This window comes from Notechis scutatus, chromosome 8, assembly GCF_049901735.1.
Source record: "Notechis scutatus isolate UNSWTSFEM ecotype Mainland chromosome 8, rNotScu1.2, whole genome shotgun sequence".
NCBI lineage: Eukaryota > Metazoa > Chordata > Lepidosauria > Squamata > Elapidae > Notechis > Notechis scutatus.
In genome coordinates, this window is record NC_142016.1 from 18561652 (window position 1) to 18589050 (window position 27399).

A 27399-nucleotide genomic window follows, 5' to 3' on the forward strand; every position below is an offset into this window, starting at 1 on the left:
TACATAGCAAGGAAAGAAAGAAAACTGGGCATGAAAATCCTTAGACTCATTGAAATCCATGTCATCGATGTCCAAATGAAGAAGTAGATCAAATGTAGATCTGTGTGAAGACTTAACTTTTAAATTTCAAATTAAAAGTTTTCTGATGTTTGCCTATTGTATTTGATTAGGTTTTACTTATTATACCGGATGTCTCGTCAATCTCCTTACTACAGCTGTAGTATGGAAATCTCCTTACTACAGCTGTAGTATGGAGATAATTTCCTTCCCTTTTAAAACAAACACAAAAGCAACCATGTACCCCAAGAGTCCCATATCAGTTAAAACAGAGCCAAATTCCCCATTTCAAACCTTGTCTCCATCCATGCAAGATGGCATGGCACCAACCTGTACAGCAAATTTTATGTGTTAGTTAAGGTGGCTGGCCTAGAAACCAGGAGACTGTGAGTTCTAGTTCCCGCCTCAGACAGGAAAGCCGATTGGGTGACCTTGGGCCAATCACCAGGAGACTGTGAGTTCTAGTCCTGCCTTAGGAGCAAAAACAGCTAGGTGACTTTCAGCTACTCTCAGCCCAAACCACTTCACAGGACTGTTGTTGTGAGGAAAATAAGATGAAGTATTATTATGTATGTTGTCTGTCTTTAGTTATTTATACAGTAATAAAGCTGGGATAAAATTCCAATATATAAATAAACCATGACCCTCCCCTCCTCATGAAGGCACTATAAAAAATGTGGCCCACCCTAGGACAAAATACTATTATTGCATTGCAACCTATCTTTCAGAAAAACAAGCAATCTGGTTGAGAAATGACACACATTATTGGGGACTTTCATCTTTTTTTTTTTTCTTTTATCATCACCGAAAATTACACACACAATTGACTGTAATATTACCCACTCTTTGTTCTTTATTTCCTGTAGTGCGATTGGGTCACAAATAAAAAAAACAGGCAAATGCAGGAAGGAAAAATAAAAAAGACAAGCTGAATGAAGAAAGGACAGTTGTTTTTCACGGCACATTAGATCCGAGTTTATAATGCGATGTGCGGTTTGAAGCATCCCATCACCATTTTATCGAGTTTTGAAGCATAGTATTTTGATTTTATTTATGTGACATTCGTTCTGCCTTCTTATAGCTAAATGTTAGAAAAAATATTCTGAATAATATCTGAAAAAGGATTCTGCGTTTTAAGAGCTCCAATTTCTCCACACAACAGTAGTATATAAGCTACATTGCTTCACGTCTCCCCTCTCATAAAAATCAGGTTTGCAAATAATGTAAATATAGCAGAATTACAACCTTAAGTAAGACCCAGGCACCACAAGTAAGATGAGGGAAGCTAGGAAGGACCAAGCACGGTTTCTTCACCATCATCCCAAGAGTCTGGAAATGGGATTTAAGGAATAGTGAACTCTTCAGAGTAAAAATAAATAAATCACCAAGTCAAGAGATTCGTTTAAAAAAAAACAACCATCATGATTTTTATTAATTGGTCAATTTTTTTCTCCATGTGTGAATGCGACATGGAGATGTGGATGGTACTGCATGGAGAAGCTGGGGTCAGTGTCCCTTGGCAAAAGAGGACCGTATGACAAGAAAGCAACCCTTCCCTTTCTAACAATTCTTCCCTAGCTCGATTGCTCATCATTCCGATCGCAGTACTAGATCAGGCCTGCAAAGTGCAAACCCTTACTGTACCACTAGATGGCAGCAACAAGCTATAGAAAAACTCTTCACTTTGCCACCCTCCAGTGGTCAGCAGTCACATTATATCTTAGTTCTAGGAGTCTGATCCATAAGAAGGGATGGAATCCATTACAGTGGGCCCCCACTCCAAGAAAGGGCTAGTTTCCCACAAGGCAAGGGGGCGGGGCTCTTTGGACTATGCCACCTCACTTTGTGGCTAACGGCATTCACAGCACAGCAAGAGGCTCAGACAGCAAAGCAGCAGCAGTAGCAGCAGCAGCAGCAGCAACAGCAATGGAGGGTTATATTATGCCCGGCGGCAAGGAAGCATTTTGGTGATTTGTTTTCCCAGAGAGCAGCAGCAGCAGCAGGCAGCATTATTGCATTTTAATGGGACCCTGTGTAAGAGAGGGGAGGAAATTATAAGAACCAGCCCCCAGTAAGCCGGGGGTCAGCTGACACGGACTGGCAGATGGGCTGCATCACCCCGTGGCCTGCGCCGTGCCCCAACCCCACCCGGGTGGCCTGCTCCCATCATGCAATGGAAGCACAAGAACTAACTGGTTATAAAAGTGCCCCTCCCTCCTTGAGGTTAGACAGGAGAGACCCTTCCCCACCCAGGCAGTCAGTGCCAAGGTCTCCGGAGAAAAGTCCCAGGCGCGGTTTGTCTTCAGCCACTCGGGAGCAGGACATCTTCAGGACGGTGCCTACACGGTGCCAGGTGGAGCTGGGGAAGAGAAAGAGAGGGAGGGATAAAGTGAGGAATACGAGCATTTAAGGTATAGTAAATATAGGCGGTTCTTAACAAGCAGGGGTGGGCTTCAAAAAATGTAGCAACGGGTTCCCTGCCCAGTTACTGGCTGGGCGTGGCCATGGTGGGCGTCGCCTAGCCGGCTTCCTGAACCATAGCGCGGGGGGCGTTTTGACCTCCCAGGCTTTCCTCGAGCCTCCAGGAGGGCGAAAATGGCCTCCCTGCACTCCAGAGGCTCTCTGGAAGCCACAAACAAGCCCATTTCTGGCCTTCCGGAGCCTCCGGGAGGCCTATTTTTTGCCTTCCCCAAACTTCTGCATGGGCCCTGCACTTACCTGGGATCCAAAACGGGCCACGTGGAGACTCCTGGGAGGGGTGGGGTAGGGTGGGGGACAGCCAGTTGTTGCAACTACCAGTTCGGTGAACCAGATGTAAAATTTACATCCGGTTCACGCGAACCGGTGTGAATCGATAGCAGCCCACCCCTGCGTACAGGCATTTGTTTACTGGCCATTCAAAGTCACAACGGCACTGAAAAAAATGCCTGACAAGCAGTCCTCGCACTCACAACCGTGGCAGCATCCCCCATGGCCATCATGAGATCAAAATTCAGTTCCTAAAACTCGGCGTAACTTACTTAACGACCCCCCTGCTCAACCGCAGAAATTCTAGGCCCAATTGTGATCATAAGTTGAGGACTACCTCTATGTGAAAACCTGTGGGGGAGGGAGTTTGGGGAGGGCCCTCTAAATAGAAAAATTCAGAGAAAGTGGGAGAGAGAACTGAAGTTCAGAAGAATAAAACTTGGTTAAACATCAACTGGGCAGGGGAACCCACAGAAAAAAGGATTTTTTTTAAATTCTCTCAATTAGGGTCCTTTTCCTTTCAATTATTTTTATTCATAGCTGTCCATCTCATAGCAACAGCATTTAGACTTTTACACCGCTTCACAGGGCTTTGCAGCCCTCTCTAAGCGATTTACAGAGTCAGCCTATTGCCCCCAACAATCTGGGTCATCATTTGACCCACCTCGGAAGGATGGAAGGAAGGCTGAGTCAACCTTGAGCCTGGTGGGAATCGAACTGCCAAATTGAAGGCAGCTGGCAGTCAGCAGAAATAGCCTGCAGTACTGCACTGACTGCTGACTCATACAAGTAGCTCAAGTTCATGCACGTAACTTTAATTGTTGAATTTTATGTTGATGCCCATCTCATGCATATGATCTAGACTTGGGGTACATAGTAAAAGTTCTATCCCCCGTTCTTTTCTGTACCTTATCCCAGGGGTCCCCAACCACCGGTCCGCGGACCGGTACCGTCAGCGAACAACTCCTACTGGGCGCGGCTTGCGGCGCCGCCATCTTTTTGATGAAAAAGTGCTTCCGGTGAGCTTTTCGGGTAGAAAGCTCACCGGAAGCACGTTTCATCAAAAGATGGCGAGGCTCGGTGAGCTTTTCTGGGTAGAAAGCCATTTCTGCCGGAAAAGCTCACTGAAGCGCTAGCCGCCATCTTTTTTGATGAAAGCGTGCTTCCGGTGAGGTCACCGGAAGCACTTTTTCATCAAAAAGATGGCGGCGCCCAGCTGATGCCGTACCGGGCCACGGCGTCAAAAGGTTGGGGATCACTGCCTTATCCCACCCCATCTTTCCTGCTCCCCAAAACCTCTCATCTTTTAAGCAGAAACCAAGATGCCCTGCCCTTCAGAAGCCTTGGCAAACAACTCTCGTCCCCAAGGGCTTCTCCGCTCCCCAAGGAACAGTGCTATCGGTTGCCACGGCATCACCATACAGCTCTCCTGAAAACGTCAAAAAACTCCATGGTAACCCCAGGTGGGTGGAAGTGACTTTAGGTGTGGGAGCTCCAGGCAGTGGCTGACTTTCTCCGCAAGAAGAAAGTTTAGTGAATGATAAACAGATAACCTTACATTAACATGAATGCCCAACCTAGTCTGATTAAAGGCTGATTAAAGGGTGATTTTTAAGCAGCAATTATTAAGGAGTAAAAAAAAAATCCCACCCAAGTAAAAAGTGAGTATTTGTTCTATGTTGGGGAACTCAAGCTTTTCGAATAGAGAAACTGCCAGAATTTATTTTTAAAAAGGGATATCATATAATGGTGCGAGTACAGGCAGACATACCAAAATGTTCACCTTGGTTTCATCACTGTAAGACATGGAAACCTCTCCCAATAACTGGTTAATATTACTAGTGCCCTAAAGGTAGTCCTCAACTTATAACCAATCATTTAGTGACCATTCAAAGTTACAACAGCTCTGAAAATGTGACTTACGACCGCACTTAACAACCATCCCAGCATTTGGGCAGCTGGCACATATTTACAATGGTTGCACCTTCTTCTAATTGCTATTTGCAAGCTTCCAAGCCAGCTTCCAAGAAGCAGCCAATGGGGGAACTCTGAATCACTTAAAGACTGTGTGAGTCATTTAATTGGAACAATTTGCTTAACAACCAGGGCAAAAAAAAGAAAAGAAAAGGTAATAAATTTGGACACCATTTGCTTAACAACTACTTTGCTTAACAACTGCTTAAAGTAGTTACTACTTTAAGTAACTACTTTACTTAACAACTACTTTGGGGGAACCATTGTGGTCATAAGTTGAGAATTACTTGCAGACTATGGCTTTAGCAAATCTTCAACGGGAATTTTGTGAGCATCATGTTGAAGATCATCTTTGTCCTTGTGGTGCCAATCAAGAGTGGAGAACATTATTCACTACATCCTCCACCGCCCCATTTATAAAGAGATTATGACAAAATTATTGATGACAAATGAAACGAACAGTTTTGATTTCAAACAGTTGCATTATCTTCTTGGAGGGGTGCTTCCAACTGTTAGTAATCAAGTTTGCCACTTTTGATTTGTTGCCATCTGAATTCAGAATTTTATTTCCCTTTCCTCAACCTAGTCCTGGTTTCACCGCTTTGTATCTAAAACCCTTTATTACTTTACTTGACTCTTCTGTATTTATTCTGTGTTGCATTGTTACGACCTATGGTTGCAACAATAAAACATGTACTTATTTACAAGTGCAAAGGGTCTGCAACCTTAAACACTCAAAGAGCCACTTGGACCTGTTTCCCACAGAAAAGAAAACCCCGGGAGCCAGTAATTTAACAACCAGTGTGACTGGGTGGCCATGGCCAACTTGATGTCACTCACTCCCATCCAGTCACCTCCTGCTCTGGAATATGGAGCGAGTCTCCATCCCACACCCTTACCTTCTCAGGCCAGCCAGCGGTGGGATCAGCCATCAGGGAGCCACAGCAGAGGGCCAAAAGAGCCGCATGTTGCTCCAGAGCCACAGGTTGCAGACCCCTGTACTAGTGTATGTCCACTTAACACATTTAATTAGGTTACAGCTTTAGCATTTCTGTATGATGCTAAAGCTGGTGTGTTGTGTGAATGCTTCCCCCCCGTGGTTAGTTCTGCTAAACATGCAATGTTAACACAACCCCAGCTAAAATTATGCAGAGTTATACAAGCATGCCACACTGAGGGGCCCCTTTTCCTGGGCCTTCCTCTCCCCCAATGTTGCAACACTTACTGGGACTCTTGCCTGTTGCCCTGGGATCTGACAGTCTGCAGAAGAGAAGAAACACAAAGGGAATCAGTCAAGTTAGGCCAAGCGAAGAGTATTTCAGGGATATCAGAACTGTGTTGAGGAAGGAAGGAAGGAAGGAAGGGAAAGAAAGAAAAGGAAAGGAAAGGAGGAAGGAAGGAAGGAAGGAAGGAAAGAAAAGGGAAGGGAAGAAGGAAGGGAAGGAAAAGAGGAAGGAAGGAAGGGAAGGGAAAGGAAGGGAGGGAGGGAGGAGGAAAAGGAAAAGAGGAAGGAAAGGAGGAAGGAAGGAAAGGAAAGGAAAGGAAAGGAAAGGAAAGGAAAGGAGGGAGGGAGGGAGGGAGGGAGGGAGGAAGGAAGGAAGGAAGGAAGGAAGGAAGGAAGGAAGGAAGGAAGGAAGGAAGGAAGGAAGGAAGGAAGGAAGGAAGGAAGGAAAAAGAAAGTACCTACCCAGGGTCTGATTTTTTGCATCTGAATTTTTTACCTACAAAAGAGAAAGGGGTAAAGTGAGACAGGAAGAAACAAGGCTCAGGTAATGCAATTAGGAGATCCAGGATGGGGAATATAAATAGAGTGTGTAGACAGCGGCATGTGCACTCATATCTTCAGAATTCAGGGAGGAAGAAGAGGCAGCAGAAGGCTTAGAGTGCAAAAAAAAACAAAAAACTGAGCAAAAGATTAGTTTTTCCATTTGCATTCTTTTCATAAGAAACACAAAAGAAAGGGACTTCCAAGTTGCATTGGGCAATGTTTTTGTGCAAACAGTACCCATGAACACACCCATACGTACATATACCAAGTAAGGTATTTTTCCAAGAAATCCAGAAGTTAGGAATAAGAGAAGAACCCAGGATGGGATTTCTAGGGGCCAAACAAAGTCAGATCCAAGCATGCATAAAAAAATGCAGGCATCAAAAAGAGGTGACTCACTCAGTGCTATCAAGATTCCCATCACAAACATGATGGAGGCCAGGATCATCCCCACCAAGCGCAATGTCTCATAGTCTGTAAGGGAAAATAGGGAGGTTCAAAAGTCAGATGTTTGTGAAAAGATGATAGGACAACATGTAGATTTTAAAGCTGACCTGATTTTAAATTAGGTATAACACCAGAAAAAATTGAGATACAAAATATATATTTAATATTGCATGCATTAACTGCAGCGAGGATTATATTTGCACAATATTGGGAAAATGAAGAAATACCACGAGACGAAGAGATAATCAGGAAAATACTGGATTGTGCAGAAATGGGCAGACTCACAATGAAGATTGAACAGAAAGAAGATACAGAATATTATCAAACATGGAACTTATTCTACCAGTGGTTAGAAAAAAGGGGTGGAGAATAAGAATGTAATCTGTACTGTAATCTGCAAATAAAATAACCCAGACAACACGATGTTTATTAAGCACTAACAAAATGTAAACAATAGAAAAAAGTCAGATGTTCGTGACCATTCCAGAATATTCATATCAGGAATGTCCTGGATTGCCCACCCATCACCTCAAGCCATACCACATTTCTTCATTTCTTGAAGAAAGAAACTTCAAACCTCCTTCCACCCATATAGACCAATATCTGCAACCTTTCAATTAACACCACTCACCATAACTGAAGGGGTCGACGGGTTGGCTGGTCTCTGAGGAGTAAAGAGAGCAGAGAGTCAAAATACAGTGACCAGGCAAAGCCACTGAATATTTTATTTCAATTGCTTTGTTTTGGTTGAGTATTGATTGGGTAAAGTCATTCATTCCTTATATTTTGTTAAAAACTTTGTTTTAAACCCCATTTTTCTGGGTTCATTCACCTGCTTTGCGTGGATAGTGCCATACCATTGGTTAGTAGCTAGGTGGCAGTGGAGTTAATCATATCTGGTTGGATTCATTAGTTTCTCATATCTCATCAATTTTCTTGATTCCCAGGAGTAAACAAAGCACATAATTCAAACCTGTCAACAGACCCAAATCGCAGCTCTGCCCTTATGGGAACACTATTGCAATATTTAAACTCACCATTCAATCCATTCATCTATCAGCAATGCTCCATTACCCTCCCGACTGGACAACCTGGCCACTCTCTACACAAAAAGAATGAGCAAACACAACACAACAGGGCAAAAGTAGCTATTTCCCCAACACTAGAGGCTGCATTAGATATTCAGTTGTCTTAGATATTCTCATAAGATGGGTGGCCATTTGATAAATAAATAAATTTCTAAAAACAATACATAAAACAATGCAACAAATTCTTTTAATACTTCTGCCATGCACCTTAAGTTAGTCCTGTTTGATCAAAGGAGCTAAACAAGATTTCACAGTGGAGCCTCTGACTGGATCAACAGTATTGTTGAATTTAGGAGGCTCATGGACTAAACTTCTGACTGTGATTGTCAAAAACCAACAGCAATTTTCTCACCACACCAAAGTGGGAACATAAAAGGCTGAACTGTAAGTCCTAAAATAGGTTTAACCTCATGTGTGTATGAGATGTGTGTGTCACATGAATCAGGCAGCTAATATAAATTTGTTTAACAAATAAATAAAGGCAGGGCTGCTTGCTGCAGTTCTCCATTCCCCCAGAATATTAAGGCTGTACGAGTTCATATAACAATTTTGACTAATTTACTGAATTGGCCCCTCTGCTAGATTCATGCTGATCATTGAATTAGAAGCTAATTAAGAACACCAGGCTAGTGCTGTAAAATCTTCTCAAGATTCAAATTAATCAAGATTTGCAAGCCATGCCAATCAATCCTAGGTTTTCAAACAACCTGTTGAAGCCCAGGTATGTTAGTTATCCATCCAAATATGAAACTACCGTACAATGTTTAAACATTAAGTTCTCTAATTTCATCAGGGTGGATTCACACAATACATTAAACTGGCTGGGGAATCTGAGGAACTTAAGTCTACACATCTTCAAGTGGCTAAGGTTGAAAAATATTGCTTTAAACCCTAAACTTACATTAAGAAAACACAGTATTGCTGTTCTATGTTTTAATAGCTGTTGTTGCATCCATACAAGGATCCAGTCAATATCTAGTCAAAAGAGACATCATTGCCTTCTTTAAACTACCCCACAAGTCTGGGCAATTGAATGAAGCTAGCAGTTTTAATAGCCAGATGCCCTTCTTGTCACCAATACGGAGTTTTGTTTAGATATATTCTCAGTGTGCCGAGAAAGAGAAATATCTGCCTCTACCTAGGATCGAACTCACAGCCTCCTGATTGTGAGGGAAGAGCTTCACCTCTAGGCCACCACACCACTCCAGTCAAAAGATACATGGTTATCTTTAAAAGATCTAAAGCTGCTGGTAGCTCTCTGCTCTACTTTTGGCTTGATATTGGCAATGCTTTCTTGTGTGGATGTACAACAGCTACTGAAATAGAATGGCTTGGCCTGATAGATTTAACTTTGTGTATGTGTGTGTATACCTGCCAGTCAATCTTGACTCCTGATGACTGTCCAGACAAATCCCAGCAGTTTTCTTGATAAGATTTCAGCACTGATCTGCCATTGCCTCCTTCCTAGGGCTAAGAGAGACTAACTGGCCCAAGGTTACCCAGCTAGCTTCATGCTTAACACAGGACTAGAATCAGAGGTGATATTCAGCAGGTTCTGATCAGTTCTGGAGAACCAGTAGTGGAAATTTTGAGTAGTTCAGAGAACCGGCCAATACCACCTCTGACTGGCCCTGCTCCCATCTATTCTCTGCCTCCCGAGTCCCAGCTGATTGGCTGGATCTTCTTTGGTTGGCCTGCACAGGAGAACGGAACTGGAAAGCAGGTTAGTGGGGTAGAGCAGGAAGCGGGATTTTACAGTATCCTTCCCCTGCCACGCCCAAGGCACACCACGCCCACCAAGTCACACCATGCCCATCAAGCCACGCCCACAGAACCAGTAATAAAAAAAAATTGAATCCCACCACTGACTAGAATTCATGGTTTCCTGGTTTTTAGTTTATGCCTTAACCATTAACATCAAACTGGCTCCCAATAGATTTTAAAAGATCTGTGGTGGCACAGTGGTTAGAATCAGGGGTGGGATTCTACCAGTTCACACTTATTCACTAGAACCGGTTGTTAACATTCTAAGCAGTTGGGAGAACCGGTTGTTAGAAGAAATTACTGGCCTAATCCTGTAAGGAAGGCAGGAAGGAAACACTCTGGTGTTGCTTACAGAAACTGCCTCTCCGTTAACCCTTATTAAATTCTTGGCAGGACTAGACTTCCTGTCTCAGGAACGTCTCTGGAGGTTTTTTTTCCTCCTTTGCTGATACTTTGCTTGTGTGGAGTGACCATTCAAAGTTACAATGGCACTGAAAAAAGTGACTTATAAATGTTTTTCACACTTACGACTGTTGCAGCATCCCCACAGTCATGAGAGGCCAGGCGAGGAGATGTGTGCCTCGATGTGAGTGATATTGAGTTGGCCACACCCAGCCAATAACATGCCCACCAAGCCATGTCCACCCAGTCACATGCCCACCAAGCCACGCCCACCACCTAAGCCACGCCCACAGAACTGGTTGTTAAAAATTTGAATCCCACCCCTGGTTAGAATGCAAGTATCACAGGCTAACTCTGCCCACAGCCTGGAGTTTGATCCTAACAAGTTCACTCAAAGATGACTCAGGCTTCCATCCTTCTGAGGTCAGTAAAATGAGGACCCAGATTGTTGGGGGCAATAGGCTGACTCTGTAAACCACTCAGAGAGGGCTGCATAGCACAATGGAGAGGCCTATAACTCTAAGTGGTATTAATATTTAACTAAGTCAGTTAAAAATTGAGTGGCTGCGGGTGAGCTTAGACAGTTTTCATCTCTAGTTTTCATCTCGTTGAAGGTTGTATTTTTCCTCTTAGCACGGTCTTAAAAAGTCATTTGTAGGTGACTTGCTGGTTGAGGCCAGCCAATGAAATCCTCTTTTGGACATCTGCAATGAAGTTAGAAGCTGTTGGCCAACATCCTACAGAAATGGGACTTTTGAGAAAATGTTGCACTGCAGAATATTTCTGCTTAACTCTGGACATCCCACTTCAGCCATCTTTAAATTCGAGATTTTCTGCAGTTTTAACTCTATTTGCACTATGCAACCAAAGAACAAAATCATCTTTTTCTGTTGCCGGCGGTTGTGAAGGGGAGGGGACGGCATTTACATAGAAATCCCCCTCCTCGGGGTTCTTCAACATGGCCGCCTTTGCATGCTTTGCAGACTGCCAGCCTGGCTTCCAAGAACTGGCATCTGAAAACCCAATTAGGACATCCTGGAACTGAACTTAAAATGAGAACAGAATTAAATTGGAAGGTCTGTGAGCTTTGATCGACGCAGTACAGACAGTCCTGGATTTAAAACCGTTCGTAAAACCGTTCGTTGAATGAAATATCCAGCTTGAGCTATTGCTACTGAGAACCAAATCCTGAATAAATAAACCTCCCAGGGTCAAAACAAAATTAGGTTGGCACCTGTTTGGCCTCTGGGGAAAGGGTGCTCTCTAGATGAGGTGCCAATGCTAAGAAGACCTTTTTGTTTCTAAGCATGTTATCATTTGAGCATACAAATGCTGCCTCTTTTACACAGTAAGAAAGCAAAAAGTTAATGGTTTGGCCATTTGACACCCCCTTAATGGTATTGGTCATCTAATATCCCCCTCCTGTCTAAATGTAGCACCAGCCAGGAGCATCTGGGAGGAAGGGGAGACAGTCTAGATAGCAGCCATAATAACGTGGCAGCATTCACACAGGACAGTTAACCTAAACTGACTTAAACTGGGTTGCTGTAAGCGACCAGAGAAAAGGACAGATAATAGAGAGGTTCTGATCTAGTGCTGAAGCAGAAGGAAGAGGATAAGTTTTTTTCTCTCCAGTGTACAAGATCCAAAAGTTTCAACTCCTTCGCCATGAGAGAAAAGGAAAGGAGAAAACTGGACATCTTGCACAGAAGAATGTGCCCAGAAATGTCCATTGCATTTGCTTGCCTGGAATCTGTGCCCAGAAGCAGCAATGGAAAGAAAACAGAAACTGGGATATTGGCGTGTGTGTGTGTGTGTGTGTGTGTGTGACAAAATGCTCATTGCAACTTCACGCTGCCGATTTCATCCCTTATGCACTTGTGTATAACAATGCAAACTCAAAAGTGCTGAGCATGTGCCACGACATCATAACATCTCTTTCTGTTTTTTGACTTTAATCATAGCTAGCGGCAGGTTACTGCATCATCTGCTAACCCATAGTCTGTATAAATCACCGACTATGTGATTTATAGATCTACAATGTGCTGGATTCCCATCGCACTGACTGGGTTCGGATAACATGCCTAACCCTAAATCCAGGTTAACGAGCAGCAACTGGGTCATTATAAACATGCTATACTCCAAATAAAGAAATCACATTTATTTATTATTTATTAGGAAAAATTATGCATGGGGAATCTCTCCTAATTTAATACTCATAGCAATCCTGTGAGCATAATGAGCTGGAAGCAAACGAGTGGCTCAAAGTCACTCACAGAGTCCAATTTAATATCTTTCTATCATCTACCTGTCTATCTGTCTGCCTGTCTGTACCTGTCTATCTGTCTGTCTGTCTGTCTGTCTGCCTGTCTGTCTGTCTGTCTGTCTGTCTATCTGTCTGTCTGTCTATCTACATCTATCCATCCATCCATCCATCCATCCATCCATCCATCTATCTATCCATCACTATGTGATGACCCGGGCCATGGCACAAAGGCAACACAGTCAAATAATAAGTAGGACTCCTTTATTTGCTCCAACTTTGCCCCTAATGTCCTGGTTACCTTCTGGGCTGGAGAAAAACTCCCAGGAACAGCCTTTGGCTGCAGAGAATTAAACCAAAACGTGGTCAACAAAAACTGTAACTATAAGTCCAATCAAGGCAAAATGAGGTAATTAGTCCAGCAGGACAGGAGCAAGAATTCCAGACATGAAGGCACGGTAATAACTCAACACAGTTGGGAAGACGCCAGGAACACAGATAACTAGTCAACACAAGATAAACACGTTTGCTCCCAGCAGCTGCCACACTCAGCGTGCATCTCTTTTAAACTCTCTTCCCAGGTGTGGCTAATGAAGGGAATCAGGGCCCTTTCCTCCCCCGTAAGCCACGCAACCCACATTGCTCTCTTCTCCGTTCTTCCCTGCCTGCCCTAGGATAAAGAGGGGGTGGGCCTGGGTTTTCCTCTGAACTCCCTCTCCCTTGTTCTATCTCTCCCCTGCTCTACCTAGCTGGACTTTGCCCTTCCCCAGTTTCCTCCACAGCCAACGGAGCCACACTCCCACTCCCTGTCAGCTGTTCATCTTCCTTCTCGGATTCAGACTCCGACAGGGGCATGACTATCTATCTTATCTATCATCTATCTATCTATCTATCTATTTATCTATCTATCTATCTATCTATCTATCTATCTATCTATCTATCTATCTATCTATCTATCTATCTATCTATCTATCATCTATCTATCTATCTATCTATCTATCTATCTATCTATCTATCATCTCTCTCTCTCTTTCTCTCTCTCTCTCTCTCCATCCATCCATTTTCCTCATTTGAGCCATTGCTCTATCTCAAAACACAAAAATCTTCTTTTGGTGCCCTTTTCACCCAAATCAGCTTCCCACAATCTTTATGTAATGCACTTCAAAGCAGCCAAGCTGAGAAAAGGAAACCAGAGAGTTCTATAAATATTTCTAATTTAAAAATCATCTTTTGACATCTGTATCCGTTGGGGCATATAACATAATGACTTGCACCCTCACCATGCAATTAACCTATTTTTTGAATTAACTCATTTTCTCCTCTTCCTGTTCCCCACCCTTCTAACTATCCAAACATAGTTTGGTATGTCCATGCAGCTGCTAGGCCTTTAATTGTCCTCGCTTGATGGGTTACACAGACATAATAACCATAGTATCTTTTAGCCATCTGTAAACTTACTGGGTTGGATAGCTTGTTTTCTACATGCCTGCCTGTTAATGGGAAAGTCAGGATGATTTTCTTCCTTGGCTGAATGTCCTTCCAATGGGAAAGGCGGGGGGAATCCCAAAATTCATTGGGATCAATGAATTCAGCAGCCCTTCTCTAATCCTCCTGTTCTCCAATTCCATCCTATTCCTTGTAACCTATTTTTTGTAACCAGCTTCATCAACCACCCCTTTCCTCTGAACTCCTATAGCTTTTTACCTATTTTGCCAACATTTTTCTTCCATCCCTATAAGGGCATAGAAAAGAACATTCTTGAGATTTATCAAAGGCATTTTGGGCCAAGATGTCTAGCCTTGCCTCCAAGGGCTTTCCGTCTGCCTTCTCACCACCAGGGTTGTCCTTGCCCCATTCATAACATTTCAAACATAATCCAAATTTCAGGCCGAACCACTAAAATTCTTTTCCTTCTTGGAATTCTTGCATCTCACAGCAGAGGCAGCTTTCCCCCCACCTTTTGCCCAAACTAGGGGAAATCTTCACCCGTAGCCATGATTATAAGCAACCATTTGCCTACACAGCATCCTTTCTTTGGGTCGGGTTGATCTGGGAACCTTACAACCCTCTTTGGACTCCTTTCACAGAATCAGACAACCAAGGAATGTCCAGGTTGGAAGAGATCTCAAAGATCACCCAGTCCAACCCCCTCCAGCCACCCCATCTCTTAAACACGTCAACCTGCATCCTCCATCACACGCCTTACAAACATTACCAATGCTGGTTTACTGTTCTTGCAAAGAAAACTAGGAAGTTGGCTTGCCCTCAACCCACTCCCAGAACCTCTCATTTCAACCCCACCCAAGTCTTGCTGCCTTTGCTTCATGAGAGAAAGAGAGAGAGAGAGAGAGAGAGAGAGAGAGAGAGAGAGAGAGAGAGAGAGAGACTATGCCATCTCCAAACCTAACTGCAGCCTACATAACTATTGTCTGCCACCCACTTTTCGTGAGAAGGTCCAGCTCTATGAATTTGATGAATGAATAATTGATAAGTAAGAAGTCAGGAGAAACCTCCAAGTGCTAAAGGCAAGATTGAGGGCAAGCTGCAGCTGCTGGGACTGCAGTTGAATAATGCAAACTCCAATGCAGAGGATGGGGGGGTTGCCATGGAGACGGGATACTGCATAAGCAGGCTCAGCGTCTTAAATCCGCTGCCAGAGTTAAGGAGTACGCAGGTCAGGAGAAAGCAGAAGACTCAAGTTCTTCCCGGAGCTGGCACCAAGACGAACGGTTTACAGAAAACTCCACCCCAGCTTAGGGTCCTACTCCTTCTAACCACCATACATCAATTCCCTCTCCGTTTTATCCCACCTTGGTCCTTGGTCAGCCTCCCCGCCCCTCCCAAAGCTCAACTGTTGTCTTGAGATGTGCTCTGTTTGGAACATCTGGAGACCTGTCTGTTTTTCCCTTCCTGTCATCAGGAAATCCAGGAGTCAGCTGGGACTTTGGTACGGGACAAGTTCTCCAAAGGTGATATTCAGCAGGTTCTGGAGAACTGGTAGTGGAAATTTTGAGTCGTTCAGAGAACCAGTAGCGGAAATTTTGAGTCGTTTGGAATACCACCTCTGACTGGCCCCCGCCAACCCCATCTATTCTCTGCCTCCCATTGAGTCCCAGCTGATCGGCTGGGTCTCCTTTGGTTGCCCTGCACAGGAGAATGGAGCTGGAAAGCAGGTTAGTGGGCTGGGGAGGGGAGGGGATTTTGCAGTAACCTTCCCCTGCCATGCCTACCAAGCCATGCCCTGACCACCAAACCACTCCCACAGAACCAGTAGTAAAAAAATGTGAATCCCACCACTGACATTCTCCCTAACACAGGGGTCCCAAGCCACCGGGCCCCGGACCGGTACCGGTCTGTGGATCATCTTGTACTGGGCCGCCTACTTTGCTTGGGCGCCGCCATCTTGTTTCGACGGCGCTTGAGAAAGTGCTTCCGGGTGAGCTTGTCGGTCGTCGGTTGGAAAGCGGCGTTGGGTGCTGAAGGAATCCTCGCGCCTTAGTTTCATTGAAGGGGGGGGCGGCTTCGAACGAAGAGCCGTCCCGATGGCGGTGGAGTCTCGCGTTACTCAGGAGGAGATTAAGAAAGAGCCCCAAAAGGCCCATCGACCACGAGAAGGTACAAAGGAGGAGTTGAAGGTGGCGGGGAGAAGCGGGAGACGGCTGGCTGGCCGGTCGCTTAGCTCGCCTTGCCTTGGTCGTGCGTGCTGATGCCGGTACTGGTCCGTGGATCATTTTGTACCGGGCCACAAAGAATGAATAATCAAAAAAGGTTGGGGACCACTGCCCTAACAGATTCAGCAGCTGAGCTTTCCAAACAAGAAGGGACTGGAAGGCAGCCAGAGAGATACTCTGCAGACAGACTGATGCAGCAGGAGAGAGAGAGAGAAAAGAAGGAAAGGGAGTGGCATTTCCCAGAGCCAAGTATTCAATTTATTTATTTATTTGCTGTTAAAAGCCTGGGCAGGGAAGCCCGGCAACATTATCCGCCCCCCTGAATCTCATTTCTCCCGGATGCCACATCGTGTCGGCTGCCCCGTTCTATCCTCTCTGCCTCTCAAGGGGGAAAAAAAAAATGCTGCGACACCCTTCACACTTTTGCCAGGTGTGAACCAGGTTCGCCAGAAGGGCTCTAACTCTGGATTTGGGAGAGGTGGCTCCAGGCCAGCCCTTCAGAAGACCTTGGAATGAAAACGAAAAAGTTGTTGATGGGGTTTTTTTTTCTGTGGTTGGTATGCTGGCTGGTCGATTACAAGGCAGCTGGGGATGTTTGTAATCAGAAATTGCATGTCTTGAAACTGACAACAACTTCAGACAGTTTTCTCTTGGGGATAAAACAGCTCTCAGGGGTAACACCTGCTTATAGGTACCAAGAGAGATGTGGCTGTCTCTTATAACTGTAACAGGACAGGTAGTCCTTGACTGTTGGCCACTATTGAGCTCCAAACTCCCGTTGCTAAGCAAGACAGTTGTTAAGTGAGTTTTGCTCCATTTTACGAACTTCCTTGCCGCGGCTGTTAAATGAAACCCTGAAGTTGTTTTAAGTTAGTGACATGGTCCTTAAATGAATCTGGCTTTCCCATGGACTTTGCTTGTGGGGAAGTCACAAAAGATAATCATATAACCCCGGGTCACTACAACTGTCATAAGTAGGAACTAGTTCGCCAAGCAGCTGGATTTTGATCATGTGACCCTGCGGCTGTCATAAGTGTGAAAAACAGCCATGCATCAACTTTTTTCAGTGTTGTTGTAACTTCAAGCAATCACTAAATGAACGGTTATGAGTCAAGGACTACCTGTATACCATTTGAAATGATTTGGCTTCAACTAAGAAGAGGGACACGGTGGCTCAGTGGCTAAGACGCTGAGCTTGTTGATCAGAAAAGGTGGGCAGTTCGGCAGTTCGAATCCCTAGCGCCGCGTAACGGAGTGAGCTCCTGTTACTTGTCCCAGCTTCTGCCAACCTAGCAGTTCGAAAGCATGTAAAAAAAATAATGCAAGTGTCAGCTTTGGAAGCCATAATCCATGCTGCCACATAGCCTGAGAAAGTGGGAGGGGGGTGATTTCAATTAAGTAGTTCTAAGTAGACAAAATTCTTTTGTTAGTCCAAGATCATTGAGTATGGCGCAGGATGAAATAAGGATCTTAAATTATGGACGGATCGTGATTGGGCCATGTGATGTGATGATGACCAAGGAGGGATGGATTCGTAGTTTGGGAAATTGTGGAAAGCCCGAAAAAACGTTTAGATTTGTGATTCCACAGATGTGCCAGATGCTATTCTAATAAAGGTACTTTTAAGATATGCTTATCTCAGAGTTACTGACTGGAATGGAGGTTTGCTGGAATGATGACAGCAAGTAGAAAAATAGTGTTCCATTCTAACTGGACAGCATGATTGATGACTCTTGGCTATGGATGAGTCCCATTGGAGAATATGAATTACGATATACCCAGGGGGTGGGGAGAAAACCAGGGTCAAAGGTGACAATGAATTATGTGTCTCAGAGTCAGCGACACCCAGGCAATGCCAGCATGTTAACTCCCAATAAATCCTTTTTAAGTTTTGGAAGTTTGGCTTGAGATTCATGATTTAAATGCGGGTAACTGCCAGAATCCTGACACACTTACTTCCACTTTGATTGCAAGCTTCCGAATCACACAGAGCTCCTGAACAAGAGACAAAGAGCTAGGCCAGACAAAAAGTTGAATCCTTGATCAATACATTTCTCTGTTGTGATACAGATAGTCTCATCTGTACTTACAACTATTTGTTTACCAATCATTCTAAATTACAACAGCAGTGAAAAATAGTGACTTAGGATCAATCCTCACACTTGCTACTGCCTCATCGTCCTCACAGTCACGTGATCAAAATCTAGGCACTTGGCAACTGGCATGTACTTCTGACAGTTGCACTCTCCTGGGGTCATGTGATCACTATTTGCAACCTTCCCAGCTGCCTTCCAACAAACAAAGTCGATAGGAGAAGCTGGACTCGCTTAACGACATAATTCACTGAAAAACTGCAACGGCTCCTTTAACAACCCAAAAGGGCTTAAAATCAGGTGTGGCTCACTTAACAACCACCATGCTTAGCGACAGAAATTATGGCCCCAATTGTGGTCAGAGGTTGAGGAGCACCTTTAGTTTCAGCAACCGCCCGAGATTCACTATAAATTGTTTCCCTGTTGCACAAACCACAATGTGAAAGCCTGGAAGAGCACACAATAGCAAGAATCTGGCTTCCTTATTGACTGTGCTTGTCAGAGGGTCGCAAAAGATGATCATATGACCCCAGGACACTGCAACCGTCATAAATATGAACCAGACACTAAGCATCTGAATGTTGATCATGGGACCATGTGGATGCTGCAGTGGCTGGAAGTGTGAAAAATGGTCATAAGTCACTTTTTTTCAGTGCCATTGTAACTTTGAACTTTGAACTGTTGTAAGTCAAGGACTACCAGTATTTAGGGTTTATTTTAGCAATAAGGAATTACAGAAGTTGGTCCATTGTGTGTACAGGAATCTGAGAAAGGTAATATGTAGGGATGTCAGGGCATAACATCTTACCACACTGGCATGGCCACTTTAATTTTTGTGACCCAAGAACATGCCTGGCAATGTGTGTACATGAACCATGATGGCGCAGTGGTTAGAGTGCAGTACTGCAGGCTACTTCTGCTGACTGCCGGCTGCCTGCAATTTGGGAGTTCGAATCTCAGCAGGCTCAAGGTTGACTCAGCCTTCCATCCTTCCGAGGTGGGTCAAATGAGGACCCAGATTGTTGAGGGCAATAAGCTGACTCTGTAAATTGCTTAGAGAGGGCTGCAAAGCCCTGCGCTATATAAATCTAAGTGCTAGTACTATTGCTACATCAGCATCAGGTATTGCAACTCATAGCAATCGCACTTAGATTTATATGCCACTTCACAGTGCTTTACAGCCTTCTTTAAGTGATTTACAGAGTCAACATTTTGCCCCCAGCAACAATTTGGCTCCTCATTTTACCAACTCCGAAAGCATGGAAGGCTGAGTCAACCTTGAGCCAGTCAGAATCAAACTGCCAAACTGCTAGCAGCAGTCAGTCAGCAAAAGTAGCCTGCAGTACTGCATTCTAACCACTGCACCACCGCGGCTCATAAAAGGAGTAAAGAAAAGGTAACTCCCTAATCACAAAAGCCAAGCACCCTATAGCACAAGAAACTATGTTCCATGGATGTGTGGAAAGAGTGTAGAGTTGTAATTCTTACATCCAGAGCTGTTCCCAGAATATGGTAATGAAGTGTCAATTGATGGTGCAATCAAAACTCTGGTGTTTTTTTTTATGTGCGTCTCCAAAAACACAGGCAGTGTTTTGATCACACCACTGCGGTTGCCACTTCCGACATTTTTTGACTGTACCCTCCAGGCCTTTGCTCACATCACATCAGACATGCACAGCGTGGACATATGTCTCTCAAACTGTCTGAAGGCCACCACGCCTAGAGCACTGCAGAATGAACATCACAAGATTGGTTGCTAAAAGGAATGGCTTGTCTGAAACTTTGGAGAACCTGTCAATCAAGAAGTGGAAGAAATTAGCTTCTTCCTCCCATTTGCTGTACTGAAAGGTTGGAAGAAAACACTTAACCTTCTTTTTCCTTTGATGTATTTTTGTTTTAAAAGAAGCATTTGGCATTTCAATTTAACCGCTACTTGAAGGAAAGAAAGACTAAATATTCCTTTTTATTTTCTGAAATGGGGCTCATCATTTGCAAAGGTTACTGGACTGCAAATGCATTCACACAATATATGAAGTTTGGTTAAGGCTGACCTTGGTTAGGCTTCTTCAGGCCTCAGCTTTTGCTTAAGAGATGATTTAGTGAACATTCCTGCCTCGAAAATGGGTTATTTCAGAAACCAGGTTCTGCAATCCTGCAGTTTGATTCTAAACCAGGTTTACATAATGTATGAAATGGCCATGATGCCAGAAAGTAGCAGTTCTCTATGGCTGAAATCAAGGTAGAGGATTAGAATTACCTGGCCTGACATTCTGTATTAGTTCGTACATCCTGTTTGTACATGACTGTTGATTCTCAGAATTCTGGGAATTGAAGTCCACATATCTTCAAGATACCAAGGTTGAGAAACATGGCCTTATTGGCTGATCAGGCAGTTCAAAACAGCACTGGCTGCCTTTTCATTTTAGAAAAAAAAATATGGATTACATATCATGGACATATAAACTGGTGATGTTCAGCCAGGTTAGTTAAAAACGAGTGGATACCAGCTTACAATATATAGCAAGCTTGGTTAGTTTGCCCTAGGAAGACATTTCTATGGTTGGGCTTGCTATATGACGCGAAACAATTTGGCTAGTTTATGGATGGATGGATTGTACCATACGATCCAGAAAGTAGGTTAACACTGGAGTCAAGTTGAATGTGAATGTAGCCACACTTCTGTCATTAACAGGTATGTCCCCTTGCAACTTATCCACTCTGGGACTAGTGTCCTAGTTGGTCATTAAACCTTTTAGCGAGAGGGCAGCATGAAAATTCAATCAATCAATTAATCAATCAACCAATCAATCAAGACTTCTGATACAACTGGGGCCTGGCCATGGCTCCCATAGCAGAAGAGATGAGTTCCAAAGTCCTTCCAGTGTGAATCACACAGGCCAAAGATAGCAGACCCTTCATAGAGAGCCTTGGTGGTGCCGTGGTTAGAATGCAATTTTGCAGGCTAACTCACTACTCACTGCCAGGAGTTCGATCCTCACCAGCTCAAGGTTGACTCAATCTTTCATCCCTCCGTGGTCGGTAATATGAGAACCCAGATTGTTGGGGAAAATGTGCTGACTCTGTAAAGCGCTTAGAGCGGGCTGTAAAGCACTATGAAGCAGTATATAAGTCTAAGAGTGCTACTGCTATAAGTCTGATAAATTCAATGGCCCCACAAACAAGTAATTAGTGAATGTGTGAGTGTGAGGGTGGATGGTGTTCACACAATCCCAATATCCTCCATAAAGCATGCATCACTTGGAAAAAATGTGCACATATATACTCATAGATAATGCCTGAAATATGAATTGTGGGGATGAAAAAAAAATCCTATTCACTCTTCTGATAGATCCTGGTTATTGAATTAGCCCATTGTCCTGGTTTGTTCAGTACAAACTAACCAAATGATTTACACTATATCAACCCTAAGCTACCACGAAACAAATGAAAGTCAACTCTAATCCACCTTACTTGCTTTGTGAATGCAATTGTTAGTTTGTAATTGACCTACTTAAACATGTTAGATGGATACAGCCATAACTTATTTTTAAAGACTTTGCGGGGGGGTACATGATTTGGCTAAAACTGAGGAAAAATGAAGAATGGAAATAAGACATTGGCTTGGGTCACATACTAAGCCCCTAATGCAACCCACAGATTCTTGAACAGACCACAACTATCTGGATTCCTATGCCATTAACTATAGTTTGCAAAGCAGAAGATATAGGTTTCTGCAGCAAACAAAGAATTGTGGGTTTTAGATTTTTATCTGTTATACTGTATATAGGCTGTTTTATTTATTGGGTACCCTATGGGGGAAGTTGGCAATTTGATAAATAAATAAACAAATAAAAACAAGCAGGTCATTGTAATAGGATAGTGTTCTGACCCAGGCTTCATCAAACTTAATAAAACACAAACTTATTTTAAAAGTAATACCTATTTTAATGCAACGCTGGGAATTACTTGCATTCCCAGCCAAAACTCATCAGACACAATTCCTCCAGATAAAAGCACGCTTTTCAGTGCTGTAGAATGCTGCCAAAAACAGAAATCCAATTAAGGCTAACATAAACCAACCCAAAACTCCAGAAAAAAATGACCAGAGTACACAGAACTTCAAGAAGGACTTGAAAATTACTGAACTGCTTTGCTTCCTGCAAAGTTTTTCGTCATTGAGGTCTGACTTTTATCCCTTATGGGAGGGGCGATCACCTCCCAGCCTTACTCCCAAGTCGCCTCTTTTGTTTCAGCTGCTCTCGCCTTCTAGCAGCTCTGTGCATACGTGTACTGGGAACAGGCTCCCCTGGATCCTCTGCCCCGCTGCTGCCAGACACCGAAGGCTGAGAAGGCAGCACCCCACTCCTAGATGGTCCCGGCCCCGTCTCTGCATCGGATGCAGGACCCTCGTCCGAGTCCTCGCCAGACTCCCTGACTGGTTCCAATAGCAGTAACTGTGAAAGGGATCTTGGAGTCTTGGTGGACAACCAGCTAAATATGAGCCAGCAATGTGCAGCAGCAGCCAAAAAAGATAATGCAATCCTAAACTGCATTAACAGAGAGATACAATCAAGATCAAGGGAGGTACTAATACCACTCTATAAAGCCTTAGCAAGACCACACCTAGAGTACTGCATCCAGTACTGCATCACCATATTGTAAAAAAGATGTTGAGACTCAAGAAAAAGTACAGAGAAGAGCAACCAGGATGATTAGGGGACTGGAGGCCAAAACATACAACGAACGGTTGCAGGAACTGGGCTTGGCTAGTCTATTGAAGAGAAGGACCAGGGGAGACATGATAGAGGTCTTCCAATATTTGAGGGGCTGCTACAAGGAGGAAGGGGTCAAGCTGTTTTCTAAAGCACCTGTAGGCCAGACAAGGAATAATGGATGGAAATTGAACAAGGAGAGATTTAATCAGGAAATAAGGAGGAACTTTCTGACAGTGAGAACAATCAACCAATGGAACAGCTTGCCCTCAGAAGTTGTGGGAGCTTCATCACTTGAGTCTTTCAAGAAGAGATTGGACTGCCATTCGTCAGAAATGGTGTAGGTTCTCCTGCTTGGGTGGGGGGTTGGACTAGATGACCTACAAGGTCCCTTCCAACTCTGATTATCTGTTATCTGTTCCCTTTCGTCCTCACTGTCTGATACCTCTGCCGTCTGCACTGGCTGCCGGTGAACCACAACAGATAGCCTACTTTGAGAATGCAATCACTGATACTTTCCATCTCAGACCAAAGGCTACCTGAGAATTAAATCTTCTCCCATCGATATCAAGCATTCAGCCATCTCACCGAGACTCATTCAAGTGACGTGTGGTATCTTCAGGACAGAAGCAAGCACAGGAGATAATTGTCTTTATGTTCTCCTGCAATGTCTCCCTTATGAGATAAAACAATGAATGCAGATGCTTGGCAGGTATCCCTCTACCTCTCCAGAGAACCTGGGAAAGCTGCTGGACCTGCCCCAAAATACGCCAGCAAGTCATATAAACTGACACACATACACAGAAAGAAGCACAGACTTCATTCTTTCACAATCACCCACTCAATGAAAACACAAGCCAGCAATAACACCATTCACAGACGGCATACAAACAGCAGGTTATATGCACACAGATACAAGTGCACCAGATCTGAAGAGTTTGGTTGGATGAAACGTGGTAGGTACAACCAATCGCAGTTTTCATCGCCTAGGGCCCCACCTACTCACCCACCCACCTACCTTCATCTGCAATTCCGAGCCATTTGCCAGCTTTGGTTTTTCTGGCCCTGTTCAGCTCTTCCAGTAGAAAGAGCAACAAAAAAACTTCCATTCATTAATGTGGGCACCACAACTCAGGCATCACAGATTGGGTTTCCATTTTGTGGGTGGCCTCCTAGCTTGCAAAAGGGGATTCCTTGATTTGGATGTCACAGCATGGCAGCTTGCAGCTTCCTCAGCCAGGGGTTAGTTTTCTCCTTGCCCTGAAATACTGCAGGTACAGACAAGCGTATTGATCGGTGCAGAATACAGCCATAGCCATAGCCCTTAGACCAAGGGTCTTCAAACTTGGCAAGTTTAAGACTTGTGGACTTCAACTCCCAGAATTCCTGAGCTAACATGACTGGAGGAGGAATTCTGGGAATTGAAGTCCACAAGTCTTAAAGCTGTCAAGTTTGAAGGCCCCTGCCTTAGACTTATATACCGCTTCATAATACTTTACAGCACTAACTCTAAGCGGTTTATAGAGTCAGCCTATTGCCCCCAACCATCTGGGTCCTCATTTTACCAACCTTGGAAGGAATGAGGGCTGAGTCAACCTTGAGCCAGTCAGGATCGAACTGTTGGCGGTTGGCAGAATTAGCCTGCAATACTGCATTCTAACCATTGCTCATCGCAAAGCCTTTCCTTACCTAACTGTGGTAGAAACATGTCTCAGCAGCCTGTGTTTGCAACTTGCCTTAATGACATTGTCTTTTTCTGATCTTATCCTTGAGCCGGTCAGTTCAGCCCATCGTGCCAGATTCCTAAGAGATCTGCTGGGAATCCATCTCTGTGCATACTGCCCTATGCACATTCCACATAGGTGCATAGCTCATCTCTGTACCACATCAGCTAACAACTGCTTCTGGTCTCTTCAACCCTCATTCTCTCTCTCTCTCTCTCACACACACACACACACACACCCCACACACACAGCAAAAGCCATAACCACACCTTTGGTGCTTGTGAGCAGGCCACACAGACAAAGGCTGATCTCCACATCCCTGGCTCTGCCCCAATCCTTGCCCAAACAGGTGGGGGCATTTCCTCTTTGAGCAAACCAAGGGCCATCAAGGTGTCTACCTCCCCATCTCCTCCCTCCACCTCCAGCCTCTTCTCTTGGCAGTCTCCCTGGGCCTGTCAGTCAAAACGGCAGCTGCAGAAGAAATGACTTCCGGCTGCTCAGTTCTGCAGTGAACCGGCCAAGTGCCTGCAAACACACTCAGCAACGTCAATTGCCTGCAGCGATTCCCTGGAGGTGCCAGAGGAAGGTGAAAGCTACCATTGCACGCCTGCCTCAGCCGCAGCTACCTGTGAGCAAGCAAACAGCTAAGCATCCTCAGATTTTTTTTTTTAAAAAAACAAGTAGTTATATGTATTTGCACACGCAGACACACACACACATATGCACAAACACTAGCCACACCTGCCAGTGGCCCACTGCATAAGCCCCGCTTGTCTGCACACAACCTGTCTGCATGCCCACAACATCCATAACCCAGTTTTTGAAGGAAACCCATGGTCTGTTCCCTACCTAAAACCATGGAACCATCATCTGACAAGCCAGGGGCTAAGCTGCAAAAGAATTAAACCAGTAAGCAAAAAACAAAAAAAAAACCCAGCTGTCCCAGAGGATGCTTATTTTTGCTTGGGGAAGGCACCTCCCTTTCCCCCTTCCTCCACCCCAGCAGACGCGTGTCCAGCGCAGAGCTCCACGCAAACCAATCCTGGGGGAGGGGGAGGTAACCCCACTGCACCACCGCGGATCCACGCCCCGAGGCAATTCGGGTGAGCCACGGTAGGCAAACCACGCCTCAGCCAGTTCTGCCAAGCCGCCCCTCGGTCCCAAAAAGAGATGGTTCCCACCATTCCAAGGGGAAAGTTGCAGTGATTTTATACTAAAAAAAAAAAAAAACCCAAAACCCTGCAAAGTTGCGGGAAAGGAACGGGGGGGGGGCCAAATTAAAGAATTGGAGAGAAGAAGAAGAAAAAAAACTACAAGCGGGTGGGATTAGCGTGCAAAGGGCAGCCTTCAAACCAACAAAACCCACCAACAAACCCACCCACCCAAATTGGGAAAAAAAAATAAGAATCGTGCTATTCGCCGGCCCCGCTCCGGAGTGGCTTCGGAGCAGCAACGCGAAGCAGCATTCGGGCCATTCGGGGGAGGAAAAAAAAAGCGCCCGCCTTGCCCCGGATTAACCCCGCAGAGATGTCGAAATGCCACTTCACTTCTTTCCCTCCACCCCGGATTCCACGCCTATAATGCGGGTGTTGAATGATCCGAATTTCTCTTCTTCCCACTCACCCACCCAAAATAAATGAAGCTCCAGCCCCCACCCCACCCCCGTTCTCCTCTCCCCACTAGACCCCCGCAAGGAATGGCTGGCCGGGCGGAGCTTGGTAGGGGGATGCCCTCCCCCTCCAGGGAAGCCCGGTGTCCCGTCCCGTCCTCACCCCTCACCCCCTCCTTGCCTGCCTGCCTGCCTGCCTCCCCACGGAGCGGAGGGTGGGAGGGGGCGGCTCACCCTGATGCGGCGGCGGGGTGATCATGGTGGGGGGCGGGCGGTGGGACGCTGGCGAGGCGGCAACTCCCGAGGAGGCTTGATCCGGAGCAAAGGAGCGACTGCGGCGCGGCCAGGCTGGGCGGGCGAGGAAATAAGGCGGGAGCGAAGATTGCGGGATTGGCTGGGGGTGGCTTTCCTTTCCTTTCCCAGCGCGCCCCCCTCCAACTCCTCCGCCGCCCGCGTCTCTCGGTCTCTCTCTCTCTCGCACCGCTTCACGTGGGAAGGGAAGGACCAGTGGAAACGGAGAGAGGTGGGCCGTCTCCCACGGGGGTGCGGGCAGCAGCCAATCTCAGACCTTTTGGCCTCTGATCTCGCCGCTTCTCCAGAATGCAAAGCATCCCCCCCTTGGCGCAGAAGGCGCCCGGTGGGAGAAGTGCGGGTGGGATGGAGGGGCTGTCTTGCTTCCCAAGGACCCTTCTGGGTTTTATTCCCCACCCCCTCACCCCCCACTTGCTCCGCAGTAAATCGGGATAGATCCAGATCATCAGAGTTGGAAGGGACCTTGTAGGTCATCTAGTCCAACCCCTCACCCCCCATACACACACACCATTTCTGATGGGAAACGCTCCGGGGCGACTGGCTCCAGAAAAGCTGCGGGGGTGGGAGAGGCGGGGATAGCCCGAGCCTCCCTGCACAGGAGCAGTCTACCCTCTATTCAGCGGCTCCGGCGATGTAAGCTCTCGGCTGACTTTTGTCGTTCTGGAAACCCCTTTGCCCAACCAGGAAAGCCCTCTTGATGTATTGGGGCTACCACATCCAGCAGATGGTGGGTGGGTGGGTGGGGGGCATCTTTTGCTCGCAACCTT

General features: G+C 45.3%; 1 protein-coding gene across 2 annotated transcripts; it reads right to left on the reverse strand.

Annotated features, from left to right (window-relative positions):
* Positions 1-890: 890 nt before the first annotated feature.
* On the reverse strand, positions 891-26907 carry LOC148129912 (sodium/potassium-transporting ATPase subunit gamma-like). Of its 2 annotated transcripts, none has more exons than XM_087970912.1 (6): positions 26555-26907; positions 7626-7658; positions 6947-7021; positions 6467-6500; positions 6005-6039; positions 891-2416 (listed from the first exon to the last, which is right to left on the reverse strand). In XM_087970912.1, exons 1-6 carry the CDS (start codon positions 26577-26579, stop codon positions 2397-2399), a joined length of 222 nt encoding a protein of 73 aa, XP_087827038.1. In that variant the 5' UTR covers positions 26580-26907; the 3' UTR covers positions 891-2396. The 2 variants fall into 2 exon arrangements, with proteins under 2 accessions (XP_087827038.1, XP_087827039.1); XM_087970913.1 differs by lacking the exon at positions 26555-26907 and adding an exon at positions 24677-24937.
* Positions 26908-27399: the final 492 nt, after the last annotated feature.